This window comes from Rhamphochromis longiceps, linkage group LG13 (assembly GCF_057381845.1).
Source record: "Rhamphochromis longiceps isolate RC_006_pf linkage group LG13, R_longiceps_female_GT1.1, whole genome shotgun sequence".
In the NCBI taxonomy this organism is placed as follows: domain Eukaryota; kingdom Metazoa; phylum Chordata; class Actinopteri; order Cichliformes; family Cichlidae; genus Rhamphochromis; species Rhamphochromis longiceps.
Genome location: NC_140569.1, coordinates 4,546,815 through 4,570,706, shown reverse-complemented (window position 1 = coordinate 4,570,706; position 23,892 = coordinate 4,546,815). Strand labels below are relative to the sequence as shown.

The 23,892-nt window shown below is 40.5% G+C and overlaps 1 protein-coding gene across 1 annotated transcript in view; it reads left to right on the top strand.

Annotated features, from left to right (window-relative positions):
* nrg3a (neuregulin 3a) overlaps window positions 1-23,506 on the top strand; it is a 356,064-nt gene extending 332,558 nt beyond the window's left edge. The window contains exons 7-10 of the mRNA XM_085427252.1: window positions 252-378; window positions 11,567-11,682; window positions 13,949-14,134; window positions 22,617-23,506. Coding sequence (XP_085283378.1) covers window positions 252-378; window positions 11,567-11,682; window positions 13,949-14,134; window positions 22,617-23,268 — 1,081 coding nt within the window. The 3' untranslated portion in view covers window positions 23,269-23,506. The remainder of the gene's footprint in view (window positions 1-251; window positions 379-11,566; window positions 11,683-13,948; window positions 14,135-22,616) is intronic.
* Window positions 23,507-23,892: the final 386 nt, after the last annotated feature.

Below are 23,892 nucleotides of genomic sequence, written 5' to 3'. Positions count from 1 at the left end.
GCAGAACACACGTCTGCATTTAAATCTGATTGTAAGTGCAGAAGTAGCCTGGATGATATGAGATGCAATCAGCAGGTTCACTTGTTCAGTCTCGTGTTAATCTTCCTGTCTTAAAGATGAATTTAATGCATCACTGTTACGTCCAGATACAACTCAGCTGAAACTCAGCCAATAAACGCTACTTCTTAAAGCACTCAACTGGATCCAATAACTTTTTATCTCAGTTGTATATTTTTTTCCTTTATGTTTAGGAGGCGCAGAGAAAAACTCCAGGCCCACCTGAAGGAGAGTCGCAGTTTGAAAAACTACACTACTAGTTCCCATAATGCCCTAGAAGCCAAAATGAGGGCCTCTAACACCAACCTGCAAATTCATGAGGTGAGTACATGAGATGTTTTTTCTCTTCTTTTTTTTTTTGGTGCTTATACATGTAAACACATGGAAAACTGACCTCATGCAGAACTCCCGGTGCTCCTGTTTTGTGAAGACTGTTGGCTCGTTTTCACATGTGCACTGCAACCTGGAATTTTTCTATAGGAGCAATATAGGTTTACAAGACAGGATAATGCAGATGGCATTGGCCAGTTGAACATCAGCAAATCTAAAAACTGATCATCATTTAAAGCAATACATTCTCTTATTTACTTACCTCATTACTTTTAGTTACGGATTTATGAAAGAGTAAACATGAGGCTGTACTTGTGAGAGATTACTTCTTACAATGAATGTAGCAACATCCAGCTCTCTTCCAAAAAAATTTGTTAAAGCTGGAAATTCAAATGCAGGCTCGTGTTTTAATATAAATCGTTCGTTTATCATTGTTGTGGTAGCTTTTTTTTTTTATCTCACCCATAGAGGCCAGAGTTTTTTGTAACAGTTATAAAGCCGTCCCTGGCTGAATTTCTGGATGTTGTTGTTTTTTTTAGGTAGGAATTTTAAAATATAGCCTTGGGCTTCAGGGGTTGGTTATTATTTTTCAGTAAATTAGTTGGCATTAGCAGGAGTCAACAAACATTAAAACATAAATCTTAATCTGAAAATCAACAAATATTCAAAATGAGATGTCTGCTCCCTAAAGTTATTATCACTGAGCAGACACACACCTCACACACGACACCGCAGAGGATTACCATTAGATTTATGGCTGCCTGCAATTTGTGCATGTGAATAAGTATGTATTGCTGTCTCCACCTGGCCACTTGCAGGAGGCTTACAGGTCTTCTTGAGAGCAATCGTTCAGTGGTTTGGGAGCATGCTGCTGGCTGCCAGTGTCATTCATCATCTCCTCAGTGCTCTGTGTCATCGCGCTCCCAAATGTGCGTCCGGGAGTAGCTGGCATGGACATGAAAATTACCTTAACATGAATGTTGCTCCTGGGAGACTGTCCTTGTGTGTATTTCTACACCAATCTGCATAAATTAACCTTAAGCATTTTTTACAGTTTAATCATGTAAATCCCTCAGGCACTTCATTAGGTACACCTATGAGATCTAACATATTCCAGTACAACATCTATACCATGAATTACTGTGTTTCCAGCTTGTGATTTTCTTATCTTTATTGCATAGGTCATAATGGGTGCTGGTAGCGCTCCACCAGACTGCATTATATTTAAATGGTTCCAAATATTTTGTCCACTCCACTGAAATTAATACACATTTCATGCTGGCAGTTCGTGATACAGCTGACAGATTTATCCTGATTTGTCATCATTGCAAAGACTGTCCTCTGAAAAAAATACATCAGCGGTTGTTATTTCATTAAAAAGCTTGAAATATAATATCTTCACCTGTAATGCCAAAGAAGGGAGTTTTGCAAAACGGGTTGACAAAAAAAATAAGATAGATGTCAAACATACCAACTATATCTGGATACATCTTTGGTTTTGACCCCAGAAGCCACAGTTGCACTGCACTAGTTTTTGACACCAAAAATGCAAAGTTGTCCATATTTTATCTGACGTTTTAAAAGAGACCTAAAGTAATACTTAGACTTTGGAAAAGTAAGCTATGGTAACTTGTGGCTACAACCTTATATTTACCATACAGTCACCAGCATGGTATCAATATTGTCATCTAAATTTTGACAGCAACAGAGAAAATTTCCTTTGTCTGTTATGGCATATTTAAAATTTCAGATGAATCTGTTAAACAAATGAGTAGTTTTGCGAGCATAATAGTGTCATACTTGATTTGAAATGCAGAAATTGAGATTCTGATTTTTTTGTATCGACACTTTCATCGAAAAATAAAAACGAAATGAAAATGTCCTGGAGACACGAGATCCAATCAGAATGAAGCTGTATACCTTAAAGGTCGGTCCGTGAAAATAAGCCCGTCCATGGTGCAAAAAAGGTTTGGGCCGCTGTTGTAAAGGATAAAGCACCATCTTAGGGTAAAACCTTGGCTTGTACAACCAATTTAATTCAGTTTTATCAGTTTTATAGCACAAAATCACAACAAAACTTATCTCAAGGTACTTTACATTGTAAGGTAGAGCAATTATATTATTAATGCTATTATGTTACGCTTACCTCCTCAAACAAATCTAATCTAAAACATCCACTTGGCTGCTTCGTGGTCTCCCAGATGTTTTGGTGTTCCCAAGCTTGCGACTGCATTTTAATATCGTCCCAACTTGTTGATTTGTTGACTGCATGGTTCCCTTTGTCTCTTTTCTTTCTTTCAACTCCAGACCTTTGATCTCCTTATGAAAAAATAGGTGTGTAAATCCGAAATGTATCAACCATTCCTGAATGTTTTTAAAGACTTTTAAAGCTGAACGTCTACATATCAATCACATTTTGATTGTTTCATTTTAGTTTTAATGTCAGCCTCAAATAAATGTCAACACATTGACACTCTTGCCCGAAGCCTCCACCTTCAGTTTCAGTTCAGACGATTCAAGAGTGTAAGACATGGCTCGGAGACAGACTTAACCAGAGTTTGAAAGCAATCTGAAAAATCTGGAGTTTGTAAAGATGGTGTGTCAGGTGCGTCTCCTCAAATTACCTTCAAGGTAAGAGGTCTGTCGAGGACAAACATACTGGCTTCCCAAACTAATGTAATGATCAGAGGAATAGCAAAAGTCCAGCCTCCAGCATAACTGCATTGCACAAAATATGCCCAAAAAACAGTCAATATTATTTTAATCTCAAAGAGCAACATTAATATTTCAGACAAATAACTGAGGTATTGTTGGAAATTGTGCAGCCATTAGAAGTACATCACATTTCATTTCACTTTCAACCTAAATGTCAGAGTTACTGAAAACAAATGCAAATAGATTTCTGTGTTTATCGACCCGATGAGAGAGAAGGCACAGGAAAACAGATCAGTTATATAGATCAGAAACGAGTCTGGGAAACTTGAATATTTTGTCTGCATACTTATGACTTGAAACTCCGTTCTGATTTTCAGCTGTGTAGCTATTTAAGGACATTTTTGTTATCTTTTTACTTTCTTATCTCCTTTTGTTTTATGGAAGTCAACAGCAGGAATGTTGTATTCCTTTTTCTTCTCGTTTATAGAAGCTTCATTCAAACTTTAAGTGGGTCACTGTTCTTTATCTCAGAATTTCCACTTTGCTTTATCTTTTTTCACTTACCTATTTTTTCCAACATCACTCTGATACATGATAATATAAATGGTCCAGTGCATGCAGGGACATCACATTAAATGTCACATCACCTAACATATTCAGCCACAGCCTAGTTTATCGACAACACAGCTGCTCATTGATTGTCACTGAGGCATTAAGCTTGTCTAAACTACACTGCTTCACATCTAGTTTTGAAATATCATGTTGTATTGAGAAAAAAGCTTTTTCTTGTTCTAGTTAAGAAGCCCACACTCGCTCGTCTTATTGATGAGAGACACCAGATTAGTAGCAACGCTCTTTTTACTAAAACACGTGTGTTGTTGACAGTGCCTTTAAAGATGTCTTTGTCATTTAACGGATAGTGATTGAAGTGTAAATGACCATTATTGCCTCCCTCTTATGGTGCACTTCAATTATTATTGTGTTATTTTGCAATAATTAATGATCTTTTCTGCAAAGAATTGAAAAAAGTAGACTATAATCGAATATCACATGCACATTGCATAAATTTGTACAGAAAATTATTTAAAATAAGCACTTTGGCTTTTATTTTCCTTACTGATTATTGTTTACTGACTCCAAAAAATGTTTTGTGGTGGAAAAACAAGGCGGATCTTTAGTGCATAAATGTTGCTTTGAAATCTTCTTTTATTTATTTAAATTCTACAACAGTCTTTGGGGAACTTGCATGCAAATGAGCAGCATTTGTTTATTTTGTGCCTACGCACCCAGAATCACATTGATTTCTGTCTGCAGGCAATCAATTACTAAAATTTCTGAAAGGAGAGCAACAAGCATGGGGTCAATGGTGTATTAGGATCTTACACACACACAAAACAGCCACACACACATTCATTTCTGTGTCATTTTTTCACTACACAGACACATTTTCGTTTTATTATTATACCCAACTTTCATTTAGATTCGTACTTTTCATCTCATTTTGCAGTAGCTACAAGTAGATCTAGACCCCTGTGATCATGTGGGTCACGCCAAAGTCGGCAGAACATTCCAGCAGTGGCCAGCAATAGAAAATGAACACTTCTGATTAGCACCGCAGGGCCCTTTGTTGGAAGTATTTGATTAAGCAGTGAACTAAAGAGCAGCTCTGAGCGAGTCAGTCTTTCTCTATCAATCAGGTTTTACCACCCTATCATGAATTCTTGAGGTGTCCCACAGAGTCCGTCTGCCATTTCCGCATAATTAAAACTGCCCTGACTTCATCATGAGCGGTGCTGTACTGAGCCCGCTATGCTAAGCGTATTTCTGAGACTGGAGTGCATGTGTTTAGCTGTGAAACAGTTAAAGACTCCATGATGGCTGCGCGAATCATAAAACCATCTCTGGTTCAGTCCACATAGTTTGTCAGTGTTTAAAAAGATGAAAAGAAAAATTCTAGAGGCATATAGTGCCTATCTTAGAGATTAAAACATCTATTAAAGTACATGTGCGCTCGCTCACGCACACACGTAGCTGTTTTATGTGCTCCACGCACCACGAGCGTCCAGACTGGGCGCAGAGTCACTGTCAAAGCCATGATTACTTTTGCTGGTTGTATCTGCTCACGTTTGTGGAGCTAAAGAGTTTCTTTGCCTGCAGCTGTGCAAAAAAATATTACATTTATATTGATGACCTCTATAAACAGTCAGTATTGCTGGATGACGCATGCACACAGTTTCCAGTTTTTCGTCAGGCGATCTTTCTTAAGCTTAAATCTATTTTCAGACTGAAAAAAAGTGGCTGCTGAACCTCGCAGAGTCGGCATTAACAGATCGAAGGCACTTTCCTCTCTTTGAGCTGCTAGGCAGCGAACGGGTAAATTCATTTAACGCAATACTTTGTGTGTTACTGGAAAAGTAAAGCATTTCCTATGACTTACCTTGGGCATTCCTTTAGTTATGACTAGCACAGGTGGATACAGTTTCATCCACTGAATTAATTAACAGGTCACTGGTGCGATTTCCCCACTCTTAAATGATCTGATTTCCTGATTTAAGTGGCCGGGGAAAGAATAATTTCTCACTGGTAGTTTCTGCATCAATTAGCGACTCGGATGTACACGGTGTCAAAACGAGAGCAGAGCCTGTGATACAGCTACATGACGATTTGGTTTTAACTCATCGTTTCTTAGAAATCGTTTCATTTTTTTATTTCATTCCATGAGGGCAAAACACAGGGGAAGTCCTTTGATTTACTATCGCAGTTGCAGATTGTTTAAAGATTTACAGCAAACCAATCAAAGTAGCAGAGGCCGAAACATGATTTTATGAAGCTTGACAAACCCTGGAGCATGCCACTGCATATAAAAGATGGACATATTACCCGCTGGTTTGTGAAGTCCCATTTTGAAGCCATTTTTCTGTGACATTCTTAGCTTTTAGGGGCAGGGATAGCTCAGTAGGTAAAGTGGTCGCCCCATGATCGGAAGGTCGGCGGTTCGAATCCACTTAACGGCTACCCTGAGGTACCCCTGAGCAAGGTACCGTCCCTACACACTGCTCCCCGGGCGCCTGCTTAGTGGGCTGCCCACTGCTTCACTGAGTGAATGGGTCAAATGCAGAGAAAAACAAGTAATTTCCCCATGGGGATCAATAAAGTATCCATTATTATTATTTTGGAAACCAAACATCAGATACCACGGTTCTGTGTTCACGAGCCTATATGGTCAATATATATTGTCTAGCTTAAGGTAGCAATGCCCTAAGAAATATCCTCCTTTTACAGAGGCCATGAATCAAGCGAGCACTCTGATTTTCTGCATTATTTTATGGTAGTAAGTGTAGCCCAGTGATAAAAGTTTAAATTGTTTGCAAATACATTTTGATAATATTCACTGAACATACTCTGATCATCTGATGCGCCCACTTTAGTTCAGATGGTAGCCTATATAAAGTATGACACGACTTCAATAATTATAGAAAGTGTGTCGTGGCTTTTGAGGTACAAATGAGGTTTTCCACTGTCTGCATGGTCACATCACCATGGCAGCATCTGTGATGCTAACGAGACTGGTGTCCTGGAGAGGGTCCACTAAAGGGACTGTGTCTGTGACAGTCTTGTTAGTCAGACATCAAACTGTAGAAGACATAAAAGTAAGTTGGGGGAAAGAATTGCACAAAAGTAGGTCTCGCTTACTTAAGTTACAAAAGTGTGGAAGTTACTGTCTAGACGATGGCGAGATAATGCTGAGGAGAGAAAACTGTCACCACCAGATAGATCCAAACCACTGATACGTATGTGTTATAGATAAGAAATCAAATCAGCAGTCCTCTTGCATCTTTAAGCCTTTTAAAGTTTAAAGCTCAAAGCACTTTCTTGTGCTGTCCTGTGTTCTTTTCAGGAGTTCGCAGCTGCCATGTAGCTGACTGAGTTTGCTTTGTCAAGCGCATTGTGAAGTGTCGAATCAAAGAACTGCTTTGTTTTATTGCATATCTGTCCCTCCAGAGGTGGAACGAGCAGAAGGAGAGTTAAAAGAAAGAACCTGAGACCCACATAGTACAGTGATAGAGCTAATTTAGACATCCTGCCATGAAGGCTGCAAGATAGAAAGAGGGGATAAGGGATCAATGTGGATGAGAAAGCAAAAGAAAGAGAAAGCAGTAAACTGAGAGATGTGTTGGAGTTACGCAGGACGAATGGATAGTGGACAAACTGAAGGACGTGGTAAATTTGGTCAAATACCACCAAGACGACTTCTTCACTAAGCCAACAAAAAAATGGCAAAATAGCACAAAGAGCAGACCAGTGATGGCTAACATTACTTTTAAAAATAACATTTTACATTAGAATATTAATGTACTTTAAAAAGAAACAATTTTGCTTCAGTGCTACTGAGAAAAATAATATTTTAAGTTAATTTTGTAAATGGACTGGTTCTTATATAGCGCTTTTCCACTCTTCTGAGCACTCAAAGCGCTTTACACAACTTGTGCATTCACCCATTCACACCAGCACAACTGACATTCACACTCCGATGAATGCATCGGAGAGCAATTTCGGGTTAGTATCTTGCCCAAGGATATTTGGCATGCAGACTAGGGGAAGCCGGGAATCGAACCACCAACCTTCCGATCAGTAGATGACCTGCTCTACCACCTGAGCTACAGCCACCCATATTTTAAGTTAATTTTGTATTACCTTTATTAAACATTACTTTGCAGTTATTTGCTTGGAAAAAAAGCTTCTGGACTTCTTTACGTTTCTTGAAGACGTTTCATCTGAGAAGCTTCTTCAGTTCTAAGAGCAATTGGTGGAGAGTCCCAGATTTTAAGCCCTATGGGAGTGTCCCCCCAAGACGGTCATGGACCCCCTATTGATCCTCTACCTAATCACATGAGTCAAGGTGTGAACCACAGTGAGCCCCCCCCATCATGCAATTTCCTGAGGTCAGATGGCCCAGGGTGTGAGTGGGCGTTAAGGCGTCTGAGAAGGGAACTCAAAACTGGATTATAGATGGCAGGCAGTGGGTGACATAAACCCCCGCCTCTGTTCAAAGATGGTCATTCACACTGGACATAGATGGCTTCTTTCACTCCTCTTTCAAACCGTCTGTCTTCTCTGTCCAAGATGAGAACATTGGCATCCTCGAAAGAGTGACCTTTGTCACCAAATGCTCTTAGAACTGAAGAAGCTCCTCGGATGAGAGGAGAAACGTCTTCAACGTCTTATATTGGGCAGTGTGTTGCCCACTGTCCATCTCTCCATGAGTGTAATTATTTATATGAATAGTGGAATCATTGAGTCTTAATGTTGTAAAAAGTAATGTTAAGTCAAGTAAAGTGGCTGTATTGCCATTCCAACCATGTGCAGTGGTTTAGTACACAGTGAAGTGAGACAACGTTCCTCTAAGACCATGGTGCTACATATGACATATAACATCAACACAGGGTTACATAAATGTGCAAAAATTACAAAAAAATAAAACAAAGACAGTGCAACACCAGACAGAACAGAACGATACACACACCCGACAGTGCAGACACACTGGAAGTAAGTCAATAATGTTGCCTACTGAGAAAAGTAACTCCAAGTACTTCTATGTTACTGAAAACACCTCTTTGCCATTAGCTTGAGTACACTGACTACATTGTCCAGGAGTTGCTTGCCCTAGAGTACATTTATTTCTGAGTGTATGGATTTTATTTCATTGCATGCCAACAACAAGCTTATTAATTTCCCCTGGAGTAACAATCTGAACTAAAAGCTAGCCAGGGATTTTCTTTTGTCTCACAAAGAAAACCACAAAGGAAAATGTACACACTCACCTGTTAGTAAATGTAAAATCCTTTACAGTACTGTAAACACTGTACTAAGGTGATGGGCAGCTGATTGTGTGTTCAGCTTATTACCTTATTAATGATGAGAGATGAATTATTGTAATTGCAAATGCCTGAATTACACTAAATACAGGAACAAATTGTCTATATCGCCTCAGTGTATAATTTGAATATATTGTTTAGACATCAGTGCTTTCAGTGGGTAACACAGTGGGCTCATGTCATCAAGGTTTTGGGTACAAATCTCCTCTTTGCATTGGAGTCACTGTCGAGTTTGAATCTTCTCCCTGTGCGCATTTCCTCCCACATACCCGAGATCTGGTCTGGTGGTTTTTAAATTAGCCGTAGGTGTAGCTGTGAGTTGTGGTCTATCTGTATTAGTCCTGTGATGGACAGTCCAACTGTACAGGGTGTACCCCACCTCTCATTCATGACAGCTAGGATGCTCTCCTGCTCCCCCAGGACCAAGAGTTGGATATTGTACCTCAGATCCATGATTTCCTTGTTTTTTTTCCCATCCATGTCTTTTCTCAGCAGTGTGCATACACGGAGCAACATCCCTGTTTTTCTATTACTTCCCTCCATATGCACCATTATATAACACATTTGTCATGTTTGCAGCTATGGGACTGTGTTAGTGTATCGCATCTGAATAACTCATAATTTCTGGGTTCGTAATATTGTGCAGTATTCCCAGCCTCACACTTTCTTCTTCAGACACTCTCAATCAAACACAATAGTACAAATGGTTTAACATGCCAGAATTAAATCCCCCATTCAAGTGGCGGCATTTGACCAGCTGTGCCACTTAACTTCAATTTTTAATATGAAATGATGTAAAAATGCTTTGTGCTGTCAGTTTAGTGCAATGTTGTTTATTTCTTTATAGCAGAATCCTAAGGAAACATTCCACAGATGATTTTTTTCTCTTTTTCTGCAGACATCGCTATTTTTTCTTTTTCTTCTTCTTTTTTAAGCTCACGTTTGTAAATCTCCATACAAGGATGGAGCTTTTCTGAGAACAGCAGCTGACTTTTAGGAGTAATTTGGACTTTTGAGAGTTAACAAACATGATTCAGCTCTGAAACTTTCTCTTTCATTTTACATGATGTAAAACTGCAAGTTCTAACTCTCAATGGCAGTGAATGACTGTCAAGGTTGGGTTGACCTTTTCACCCAAGAATCTGGCTGTTCCTGTCCATCGGCCCATTGCAGGAGCTGCGCCATCAGTTGCAAAGCCAACAAACTGTGCGCATATCGTTTCTGCAGAAATGCTGAGCTGGTGCATAATTCCAAATCGCAGTTTCACACACTGCAGAAAAACATGGAACGATGTATGCATTTATACATGTGGCACAGTAACCGCACCAACACACCAACAACTCGGAACCTTACAGTAAATAATGCCAATGTTCTTCCACATACATTATGTTGGCTTCTAAAACTAGATGTCAGGTTTACATGGAGGAATAGTTTATAACAATTTAAATTTCTAACACCCCTGAATCATAAACATACTACATACCGATTCTTTTTTGGCCTCCTCTGATTTATCTGAACTGTCACACTATTTTCAAAGAGAAAAAAATGTGTAAAACTCAGTCTAGGCTGATACCTGATGTGTGGCTCCTGAAAGCTTCGCTCTACACATCTGATGGAGATGACAACAGATTATCAGTTATTTACTGTCTTATTGCAAAAAGATTGCATGTGTGTGACAACTTGACCTATTTCAATCAAGAACTGATAGTAGACACACTCGATCTTATTGCCGTTCTGTTGCTGCCTCAGCACAGCTGGTTTGAACACAGCAGCTGACTGCAAGTGGTTTCAGACCTGATCGCGCTTCCCAAAGCAGGGAGATCACATGGTAGCAATAATTTCGGTCATGCCTCAGTATTCGACCACTCTTTAAACTAGTGTGACTGTACCCTAGGTTATAAATGCACAGAAGATAAACTAGTGATTAAATAAAAAATAAAGTTATTAGAATTTCTGCCTTTTACCTATAATATTCACTTAAAGTCAATTCAGGCTTTTTATAATGTGAAGTAAAGGCCTCAAAATACTACGATCTCCTATGATCCCTGCACATGCTGCAGGGGTATATAAACATGTTGGGAGGGAGGAGAGGTGAGTGGAGAAGAAGTGCTCAGTGTATGACATGAAATCCTGCAGGAGTCCACAGCAGCATAACTAAGGGATAACCCCGAGACCCTGAATCATCTTAGTTATGCATACAATCACAATGCAGCAATCCATCTTGCCTTATTTTTTTTTATCTTTTTTGCCTTGTTGCAACATAAAATATTCAGAAATCAAGGGTATCTGTGACACAGTTCATTGTTGCTTGAAGAGCTGTGGCACAACCAGATGCCTTTGTGCTCTTGAATTCATCAAGATAGCAGCCACCTCCCTCTGTTCTCCACACAGCACAATACACCTCAGTCAGGAAAGAACTGTGTTGTGAAAGGTGGGAGAAGACGGAAACAGCATAAATTGACTCTTTCACGATCAGCCCCCACAATCGAGGCAGAAGACACTCCTCGTCTAAAAAAATCTAAATATATTATGATTAGAAAGGAGCAGATTCAGTCTGAGCAAACTTTAACATCATATGTTAAAATGCATGTGAAGGATTCGTCCTAATATTTTGCATTTATTTTGCTTTTTCTCTTCTGTTTCCCCAGTGCTGCAAACGGCCATCCCAGTCTCGCCAGGGAAACGTCTGCGAGTCCAGCTTTTCACACTGCAGCATCACGACTGCGCCACCCAGAAGCTCCAGAGGCACAGTAAAACATCACAGGTATGACATTTAATTGCACATGCAGAGACATCCAGGCTTTATGTTGTACTCCCCCTCTGTTCACTGCAGGAAACGGTAATAATGCAGAATATAGCAACAATGGGCAACTTCAATGTCCTTTCCTGTAATCAGCATAGACTCAGTGAAGAGAGAAATTGAATTATCCACATTACAGTGCAGACAAAGCTAATTGCTGATTTATAGAAGAATGATAGTAATTATAATTATAGCTATAAACACATTAATAAGCATATCCATAACAGTCATGAACACAGAGGAGATGAGACAGAGATAAAATCAGAAGAACACAAGCCAGCGCAGACGTGTATATCCCAGTCGGTCTTTCCTCACAGCGTTCAGCGGTGTGTCAGAGCTGCCTGGGATTTTGGCATGTTCGTCAGCAGGAATACACTCAAACATGCACACAGGAGTGTCTGCTTCTGAGAGTTCACATTCAGATCCTTGCCAAAGCTGTTTTTTTCTGTTACAGTACACACGAGCAAACACATTCACAGCACTTTGCAGGGAGCTCCTGCAGATTGAGTTTATACATTAGACCATTTGCCGGTATTTTGATTTCACAGTTCAAGGGAATTTCGGTAAACGAAGCACTGATTTAATAGCAGATTTCATGTCAGCATGTGTGTGAAAAAGACTTTCAATTTATCATTAAATCTAAACTCAACCCCTTTTAAACACTGACCCAGTTGGAAATCGTCAAACATCATGTGTAATGCTTTTATTTTTGGCCTTCTCTTCACTATGGCAGTTCAGTTAAAGGCATCCGCCTGTCAGTGCACACATGGATTTCTACCTGTTACTGCTAAGCAACTCCAGGAGCAGCTGGAGGTTAATCTCCTTTCTTCAAGTGGATTCAAGCAGTAGTTGAGATGAGATTTTCCCAGACAAACCAGAAATAGGATCAGACAACCTTCCAACCACAAAGTCCACCTGTCTAACCTTTTGGCTAAACTCCTGCAAGACTTTCCTCCCTCCTTTTTCTCTATATGTGGTTGTTCTCTGTGAAGAAAAACATTACTTGGTTCCTCTTACCACAAATGATTTTATTAGAAACCAATCAGGGTTTGTTTTTTGCAACCTCATCAGCTCAGGGAGAGAGTTAGAGGCTATTGTCGGGATCCCAGAGTGTTCTGGGACACCACAGTCTAAAATAGCTGGGAAAAAAACAGCCCAAGACTAATTCAGTGTTGCAGGATTTATCTCACATAAAAGCCTTTATAGAAAACTCTGCCAGCACTATTAAAAGTCTGACTGTAAGCTTCCAGTTGTTACAGCCAAGAAGCCCATTTTTAGAGGAAAATCTAGCCTTTAAAACTGCAGCGTTTTATGAATGAAAGCTTGAAATGGTGTTTGGACAAAAAAAAGAAAAAACGTTAAAGCTAAACTCAAAATACAAGAGCAGCATGAAGAGGGAATTTGCTTCTTGAGTAAAGCAAGTTTCTTCAAAGGTGTTTTTTTCCTCTTTTTTCTTCTGATGAAACTCCGAGCACATATCCTTTTTCTGCTACATGACCTTCTGTAGTAATCATTTTGGAGACCCTGGAACTTCAGCACAGGGAGCTTTTTTTATCAATTTTTAATTCTCACTTTTCACACTTTCATCACACAACTATAAAGATCGGCGCTTTGGTAGTGATCAACAGTGAATATTTAAAGGTTCAGCCAGCAAATGGGGGTGGAGCCACATGACATAATCAGCATATACATGAAGTTAAAGATGATGAATGTGCTCAGAAAGACTGTTAGAAGCAAGAGAACGTGTCCTGGCTTTTTCACTTATGAGGTGAACAAGAGAGAGCAAGAAACATAGAAAGGTGTTTCTGGGCCAGAAGAGCAAGAGCTTGCTGCAAAGCAATACTGTACATGGATGTTCTGCTAGGACCAATGGATGAACTCGCTGCTAGTAAGCTGAAGTAGGCAAGTTTTAAGTTAAACTTTTCCCAAGTTCAAGACAAGTACTTAAAGCAATGGCAAATGAGAGTTGACTGACATATGAGCAGCTAGTAAATAAATAAACTCTAGGGTTACCAATTTAGCAACTAGAGCTGGAAATGAGCATTAGCAACACGCCAGCTGAAAGAAGCAAATTTAAAATGAGCCGTGATCAAAACAGAGCTGTAAGAATCAATGTGCACTGCTAGCATAACATTACAGAGTAACATGCCAGCACACGTAACTGCAAAAATCTAATTAAACAGCACAAATACTCTTTTTAAATTAATTTAACTTCTTTTATCTTCCTCAGAAGCAGTTCCCTGTCTCACAGCCCTGACCAGAGAATGCGGGCAGCCCATTGGTCAGCTCCTCGCCGGACTCCACCCATACCCAAAGGAAGATTAAACCCAATTGGAGTTTCCAAGTATTCTGGCCCCGCCTACCAGCACCTTCAGGAAGTGGATTCATCTGAGAAGGAAGCAGAAGCACAAAGAGGGTAAGAATTTACTGAAGGTAGATACCTGCAAATGAAAAATGTTAATCCACATAAAAGAATAAATATATATATAGACACTACCAGTCAAACGTTTGAACACACCTTCACATTTAATGGTTTTTCTTTAATTTTATTACTAAAAGTTGGAGGTACATACTGAAGACATCAAATATATGCAAGATATATGGAGTTATGTAGCAAAGAAAAAAATGATAACTCCATATATGTTTTATAATTTATATTCTTCAAAGTAGCACTGGCCAGCTTTGGCCTTCTCTCAGTAAGCTTCATGATGATGTCACCTGAAATCGTTTCACATCACAGGTGTGCCTTGTCAGGGTTCATTTGTGGAAATTATTGCCTTCTAAATGGGGTTGGGACCAGCAGTTGTGTTGTCACAAGTCAGGTTGGTACACAGCTGACAGCCCTATTTGACAACTGTTATGGCAAGAGCCAATCAGCTAAGTAAAGAGAAACGACAGCAGTCCATCATTACTATAAGAACTGAACTAAACTACAGTAAATTCCCCAAGTGCAGTCACAAAAACCATCAAGCGCTATGACAAAACTGGCTCACACGAGGACGCCCCAGGAAAGGAAGACCAAGAGTCACCTCTGCTGCTGAAGATAAATTAATCCGAGTCACCAGCGTCAGAAATTACAGATAATGCCAAACAGAGATCCAGACACATCTCTACATCAACTGTTCAGAGGAAACTGCACAAATACAGCTTTATGGTCAGATAGCTGCAGGAAACCACTACTAAGGAAAAGCAACAAACAGAAGAGATTAGTCTGGGCCAAGAAACAGAAAGAATGGACATTAAACCAGTGGAAATCTGTGCTTTGGTCTGATGAGTCCAAATTTGAGATCTCTGATTCCACCCGCCATGTCTTTTCGCAGTGCAGAAAAGGTGAAGGGATAGTCTCTGCATGCATGGTTCCTACCGTGAAGCATGGAGGGGGAGGTGTGATCTTGTGGGGATGCTTTGCTGGTGACACTCTTGGGGATTTATTCAAAACTTGAAGACGCACTGAACCAGCATGGCTACCACAGCATCCTGCAGCAACATGCCATCCCATCCTGCTTAGTTGGACCATCGTTTATTCTTCAACAGGACAATGAAGGAGAGTGATGGAGTACTACACCAGAAGGCCTGGCCTGCACAGTCACCTGACCTAAACCCAGTGGAGATGGTTTGGGATGAGCAGAGTGAAGGCAAAAGGGCCAAGTGCTCAGCATCTCTGGAAAATCCTTGAAGCTCATCGAGAGAATGCCAAGAGTGTGCAAAGCAGTAATCAAAGCAAAGCGTGGCTTTTTTGAAGAATCTAAAATATAAAAGATGTTTTGAGTTAAACTGTGTTTAGTTTTCTCCAGACGATGCACAGTGCATTATGGCCAGACATTTCCACTTTAGTCCCATCTTTCCAAAGGACATTGTTCCACGAGTCTTGCGGTTAGTTCAGACACACATGTGCTGCTGTGTTCTTTAGAGAGAGGTTTCTCCTGTCAGCCCTTTAAAACAAGCATGTTCACTTGTCTTCTAATTGTACCGTCATGAACTGAGGCCTGTAGAGTATGACAGGTTTTAGGTGTAAGGATTGCTTCAAGATCGAGGATGGCTGGAGATTTTATTGACACCTCATTCTTGGGTTTGTTTGGAGGTTTTTTTTTAGATTTCTTTCATTCTGTATCTTCCAAATGCTGAGTCATTTCAATAAAAAAATCATTAACTGAAAAATGCAGCCGTGCTACAGACAGACAGTTTTCAAGAGCGAATATTTCAAAGTCAATTCTGTTTTTATATTTTTAAAAGCCAGCATTTTCTTTCTTTTTTGTACTTTTCTCCCCTTCATCCATTTTGTTTCCACTCTGCTGAGAAAAGATAAAAACGAGATCACATTATGTCGTGGTCTGCAGCACTGTGGCACAAGTTCAAGGGAAACATTTCACCTGGTCCGTGCTTTTAAGGACTAGATTCAGACTGGACATCTGCATCTTGTCGTACTCTGTCAGGTAAATCACAGATTTCAAATGTAACCCTCCTGTGTTACATGTCTCAGATGAAACTGTATGTGCTTAGCAGCCAGAGCGAATGATTAGCAGAAATTTATTCGGTGTGAAAGATGCTGTGCTCTGACCCATTTTTTTTGAGGGGGGAATCATGAGTCACTGCTTTACCCACCTGGACTGGCAAGCTTCACTTCAGGCATTCAGGTCCCAACAGTCCCAGCTCAGGATTAATCTCTGCATGACCTACATGCATACTAAAATAAAGAGGCAGAGGAGATGGACACAGCTGGACAAAAAGCTCTCACTCATATAACAGCGTATAAAAATTCAGTGATGTGCATTGGAGGTGAGCTCCCCCTGCTCCTGAAGCTTTATTTACACATCATTTGCATGAACATCGCTAAAGAGCGACTGTTGAGCTGCATAAGTGTGTCCTTAATCAAATGTCCCATTCAAATGGCTCTCGGGTCAACTCAAGTGTTTCCTGCAAATCCTAAAGTCCACCACCAGAAATGAAAATGTCAAACACGAATTTAACGGAATCAGTTACTTTTTTGTTAAATTAATGTAAATAATCATAGTTATTCTTATAGAATTCAGTTGTTTAATTGAAGGAATGCAGCAAACCCACCGTAATAACCACCAGAACTATTTCAGCTAGCTGTGGATTGATATACTGATGGCTAAAACAAGACAACTGACCCAGTTTGGTTAGGCTATGAAGTCTTCATTTTACAACCAGTTTTCCTTTATTGTGTTCAACATTTTCCGAACTTACAAGATGACTTTAAACAAATTGTACAGATCTGCTACATAACCAGAAACTTGTAACAGGATATTTTACAGAGAATTCAGCTTTATAAACAATATGCAAGGACCAAGATTTATAGTCCAGGTCTTAATAACCGAACACGTTTGAAGAGACTGTTGATGCATGCTAGAGAGCCATTGCATTTGCTGAAGTGCAATCTTAAACCATTTTTATTACCATTTTTTAAAATTATCTACATTCTTCAACAACAACAGATAACACAGTAAGAGCTCTCAGCCTGGATATGGCTGTACTGGAATCCCCTTTAAAATTAACCATTACGTGCTCAGTCAGCAGATTAATCAGTGGCGTCCTAGATTTAAAGTGAAGTAACTGTCTGGTCAGAACAAAAGTGCCCACATGAGCTCAAGTGTTCTCTGATCACAAACCAATCAGCTCATATGTTAGCTCAAGGCTTCTGTGGTAGCTCTGGTAAGCCTGGTAAGGACTCTCTGATTGGGCCAAATAATTCCTCTTTTTAGCCCAAGCAGTCTGTGAGAAACAAACCCTGGCAAACCAGACTTGGATTGGTCCAAATTTCATCAGCTTCAAGTTTATCTTGGTTATCAAAGGGCTCCCACTGGTTGTGATGTGCATTCTGCTGGATCTACGTTTAAGCTTAAATTGAGTTAAGCATTAGTTTAGGCGGGCCAACATCAGAGTATGGGGCATAATATTTGAATGGGGAAGCAGGACCAGAAGAGGATGCTAGGGGATAAGGTGAGATAGAGCCAGAGGAGCTGAAAGAAGAAGAATCCGAGTGCATTTGCTGCACATATAGAAGATGCTGTAGCTCTCCCTTTCATATATATGTTAGTGTGTACAATAGTACTGGCAGGTTAAAGACAAAGCCCACATAATGTCTGAATCCACTGATACCGGCCAATCTACATTTGCCATTTATGTGTCTCCTGCATGCTCTTTGCAGGCAGTTCATCACCTAAATCACACAAAGTACTTACTGTAGTGTCATGAGCAGTGTTGGTCAAGTTACTTGAAAAAAGTAATCAGTAACTAATTACTGATTACTCCCCCCCAAAAAAAGTAATCCCATTACTTTACTGATTACTTATTTTCAAAAGTAATCGGTTACTTAGTTACTGAGTTACTTTTTAAAAACACGATTTACAACCTGAAGAGGTGATAAAGCGATAGATCTTTCAGCCCAATTCTACTTTTTCTGCATAATCCATCATACAAAATGTAATCAAATGGAAAAGTCTCTTTTTTTAACTTGTTTTATTAGTTTTAATCTTTTAACTTTATGCATCAAGCAAAAATTACATTATGTGCAACATTCTCTGACTGGAAGAAATTAGTTTAACATTTAAACCTATTTTCTGCACATTCCAGCACATAAATAAAATATTTTTTTGTTTTTACACTCAGTCTTTCAAATAGATGCAAGTAAAACACAGCAGAAAATAAATAAAGTCAAAGACTAGCGGTCCTTTTGCTCTATTTTCACCTGTAAAGCAGGAGTGGGGCAGGCGGAGGTTTACCCTGGTGCAGGTGAGCCGCAGCGGTCAGTGGAAGAGTCCGCGAGTTTCTCTGTGAGTTTCCCATTACGTGGTAGCGCACTCCTGCACTCGATATATTATCCATTGTTGATCTGCACACAGCTCTTGTCACGAACGTCACACTCGTTTACGTCACTGTCGTGAGACATTCTCGCAAAAAAATCACGGTTTGAGTAACTCAGTAACGCAGCGTTCCTACAGGAAAGTAACGGTAATCTAATTACCGTTTTTGCAATAGTAATCCCTTACTTTACTCGTTACTTGAAAAAAGTAATCGGATTACAGGAACTGCCCATCTCTGGTCATGAGGAAAGGATAACTGGGGAAATATCCTGGGTTGATTTTTTCGAAGTAGTCCAATGTTCATGTGCAGAAAAACAAACTAAGAGCTTACGTACCCTTTGGTGCTCAAACTTGGCTCAAATCCTTCTGCCCTTGTCCAGAGAATATCCGTGCGCTCCACTGCACTGCATTCCAACTCCCTGTCATGGAAACGCACACTCATGCATGCTTTCACAGATGCTGCATGAAAATCCCACATAGTTCGGGTACGAACACGTGAGCAGGTTGTGCAAAATATACAGGAGGTCATGCTTACTCGCTTACTCAGTCTCACACTTAGTACTCACATGCTCAAACGCATGTATTCAGACTGAGTCACTGACCTGCACGCACTCGCTCACCTACTCGCTTACTCGCCACCTAATGTAAGATTTCACATAAGAGCAGGTGGACCGACAGACAGCAGCATCGCTCTCCCATAATACGGTTGTCTGGGTTGCCATGGAGACATTTGGCCATTGCTGCTTAGAGTCTGAGTGAGATAGAGAGGCATAAGCTTCGGGATACAAGTAGTTTGTTTTTTTTAAATGCAGTAACCTTTAAGAAAACGGCAGCAAAGAAGTAAAAAGTCATGAAAGAGAAGACAATGTGACAGTTTGGAAATGTTTTAAAGAAAGGCTGCTCGTTTCTTTTCACACCTCTCTGGGAAACCTAGTGTTATCTCAACAAAATGGATGACGGAGAGAAGTTGCATGAATTTATTTGTTTTCTTTTTCTGTGGGACATGCTGGATTTCCCCTCCTCTCGATTTGTCGTATATGCACAACCTTCAATTAGAGAAAACACTGCTTTTTTAAGTCTTGATGAGTAGGCGTGCACACCTACCTGCAAATAAAATGCACGCATGCTCCTTCTTTGTACGTTTCTCAGTGTTGTAAGATGACTGCGTCGTTTAACAAAAGGGATCGTATTCTGAATTTATCAACAGAAACAAGGGATATATTAAGAAATGATCTGTAGGGCAATAGATTAATGAAAATGACTGTTAACACTTGTACATGTAATGAGCTCCCATTAAAGATAAAAGGCTGGTCACTTATCTCACCTCACTTGCACACAATCTCTCTGTAATTCCCCCGTAGCTGCTGCCGCTTCGCTCCGGGGTCTATATTTGAACTGTGCTTCATAGACTTTTGCAATCTGATTGTGTTTCAGCCCATCAAAAGAGAGATTTGTCTGTGAATGTTATCTTGGGAATTAGCACCCTCGCATCATCCTCTCTTATCGCTTGCAGGATCCTCTCTGTGGGCCCACTAAACCTCCGCTGTCGTTTTCGGAGAGGTTTTCATGTCTCGGAAAAACACTGCGGAGATAAAACAAGGATGCGATTTCCTTTGAGTCTGAAAAGGCACCTTCTCCACCCACCGCTATTTTTGCACACTTTGATGGAGAGCAGAAGCGTGTGTGATGAGGGTATCATAAGGAAGAGGGACCCCAAGTTTAATCTGAACATGGCAATAAAGGCTTGGCTTGGCAAAGGATTATGAATTATTACACAAAGATAATGAAGCTCTGCTCTTGATTACAGCTGAATTTAAACACTGATAATGCTGAGGGGAATGGTCAGTCCTGGAAAGAGGACGAAAGCGTTTATGTTCAAGAAAGACAGAATAACAAGACCCAAGTGCCTATACTGTTGCACAAAAAATCTGACTTCTCCACACTTTTATTCATTTTCCATACAGACGCTCGCCATAATTGACACAAAGAAAGTAGAGGCTAAAGTTACAATGGAGATAAAAGTGTGGAATAACAGTAGTGGTTTAATAAGCAGTTATTGCCTTTATTGAGCTGATACAGGCAGGTTAGTGCCCGCTTTCTGCATAAGCGAGATTTTTATGTCTATATAAAGAAGACAAACAAATCCTCTGATTGCAAAAAGATTGCGTACAAGTCTGTGAGAAAATGACCCTACTTCTTACTCGATTTGTGGTGTCAGTAAATATTTTGCTAACATGTTTATGCTCTCAGTTATTACACCCAAGTATTAGCTTTTACAGCAGGATGTTTTGCCTTGTAATGTATAGAGTTATTTACCAACTATAGCAGGTATGTGCATTAGCATATGGACAGGGTGACAGCCAAAGTGTCAAACTTACACCTTCAAAGACGTCCAACATTCTCTGGTGCTTAGATCCATCTTTTTGCACCTTATTGCTGACTAAATATTAGTTAGGTTTCATTTTTTCACCATGTAACTGTAAGCTAGCAATCGGTTTCTACTTCAAAGTTCATGATTTCCACCCAGTGCCAGCATTTACAAACATATAAGGGTGTAAGTCATGTTTGTGGACTGATCTCTGTGAGTTCTGTGCCAGAGCTTCAGTTAGCAATCACAGGTGAATCACAAATCACAATTATCACAAATAATCATGATTTTATTTTAATATCTTCAATCATAAGCCTTTCCTAACTATTACCAAGAGTTGTATCAGCCCAATATCAACTTTGTCTTTGCAGCAACCAAATTTTGGGGCACTCCAAACGACAGTGGTATCTCCGTCTTCCTTTCCCTCTCTTCCAAAAACGTCTCACGCATCTATAACCTTGCATCGAACCTGCTTCACATGAATATGAAAATGCAATGAGCCTTTTATATGTCTGTGTATTAGCAAATGTTCATCAGTATTGCTGTTGGAGCAGTGCAACAGGATAAGTGACAGCAGTGCATCTTTGCATCAAGCCAGACTTGAAAATGACACAAATACTGATGGTTTCGGTCTCTTTTGGCAGTCAGCTTTCACACCCCAAAGTTAAAACTGTTCTGTATTCTCACTGTGAGGAAGGTAAAAGCAGTGGCTCCTGTTACGTTGCTGTCTCACCGCACCTTTTACTTTGAATGCTCTGACAACAAATAAATAAATAACACTCCAGACAGCAGTGTTTTTTACTCCGTGAGCCGATCTCTGCCTGTAACCTGGTTTCTTGTGTTCATGTAAATGCCGCCACTGATTGTGAAAGAGTAGCGGGCACACAATGAAAGGTATAATTTGGCTAGGCTGAGCACGAGGACAAACAAGCTAAGGCTAACGGGAACAGACAGACTAAATCAGTAGAGCACAGAAATGGAAATGGACTGAAATACTGATTTACCCAGCAGCGCCATTTGAACATACAGTACTATACACGGGATGTTGACAGGTAAAGCAGCACAAGTCAGATTTGTGAAAACATTCAAATCTGAGGGGTGAGGAAGGAGAAGCAGGCACTGAGTATTATGGTGCTGATTTAAAAACGTGAGTGCTGTTTTGCACTTTATGTGCACAAAAGCTTTTCAAAGTGAACGATCTTGACCGAAAACCACTTTCTGCTTTTTTTAAGGAGGAAAAATTAGCACACATGATGTGACTGCCTCAGTTGTCCTTGAGAAAAGCTCGCCACCTTAAACACACACTCTCCAACACAAACACAGTCATTAAAATCAATAATTAAAAAATGAACTCTCTGTTACCTCCTTACTTATGTAAAGGAGTTGAGGGTTTTTTTGAGTGCGTGTGTGCAGACTTGGATATAAAGAGATGAAAGAAAAATGTCAGACTCATCTTCTTCCACCTCCGCATCCGTGGTTAGCCTGTGAGATGGCAGAGGGCGGAGAGCTGCGCCTGTGTGTATTCTGTCAGGGCTTCAACGTGGGAGTTTGAAAAAGCGATTGAGTTGAAAACACACCCGAGACACGATGACTTCTCCAAGTGAAGTGTGGAAGTTTTTATCCAGCTGAATAACCTTCACTCCTTTCCTTTTCCTTTTTTGTCTCTGTCTTGTTTGTCTTCATTCCCCATTTTCCTTCTTCTCTAGTGTCCAAGTGCAGGGAGAGAACCAGTGTGATGACACCTTCCTACATATGCAAGCTCCTGCGATGCAGGCATTGTCGCCATCGCCTTGGAGCGGCTGCGTGGAGGTACGCGCACATCTGTGTCCTCCATCTGAACCCAATCCCACCACTCGCAGCCTGAGAAGGCCGGGACGCCGTCAAAGCCACTCCCCACCTCCCCCGTTCCGCTCCTGCTCTATTCCCATCATTCCATCTGTGCAGTGTCACCATGACAATGAGGTGTCTTGCATGCAAACCACCCCAGCGACCACAACGATGTCAGTCACCTGTGGGGCCATGCCTTGCAAGGAGGAGAAGAATGAAAAGGCAGCGCACGCCCCGTTGTTTTCATCTTCCTGCTCGTCTGCCATTGGACGGCAGCAGGATGAGGTGGCCCTGCTGCTCGAAGAGGCACAGGAGCAACTCAGGGCGTTGGCGCTGGCTCACAGGAAGCAGGAGGGGGGCGGAGTCTTCACCGGCACCTCAACGGTTGCACTGGTGGAAGCCAGAGAAACTGTTTGCTTCCTGAACGTTAACGGAGGAAGTGCCGGGGCGCTGAGCTGTAACGGACCCACGCAGACCCAGCTACTCAGCCCCAGCCTATCACACAGAGACCTGGGCCAAACCGGCCAATGAGAGGGCACGATTTAGGACATTCACTTACTGTTTTACACTGTTTGACAGACTCTGGTGTTCTGCATCTGTGGGATGAGAATGAAAATGCTGAATTAAAAAACAAAAAAGAAAAATGTAATATCATGGATAATCCGAAATGTGCTGATGATATGCATACTGTATGTACACGAGCATACAAACACTTCTCGAGTGGCCGCCTTTACACCGACTGACAGTATGGAAAAAGAAAAAAAAAATATTCACATGCATTTATTTACCAAACAAGAGAAACACTTCTACTTAGACAAAAAGAAACCAAATAGTCTGTCAGATCCATGGTGTTTTTAATTGTAAAAAGAATATATAAATATATATATATAAATATATATGGATATAAATATATGGAATTCAAAAGTGACCAAGTAAAGTTGAAGAACACAGGAATGATGTAACTATTTTTGTTTGTTTTTTTCGTTCTCTTGGTTTTGTATTCTCACATTTTGGTTCTGGCTCGATGAAGAACTCCATTAATGTCCCGCCGCACGTCCGCGAGTCGTGAATCGGATTCTGCGAGCCTGCGCGGAATCAAAAACGACCAACGAGAAAAAGGAGCCACCACACCAATTTCACCCCCCTTTGCCTTTT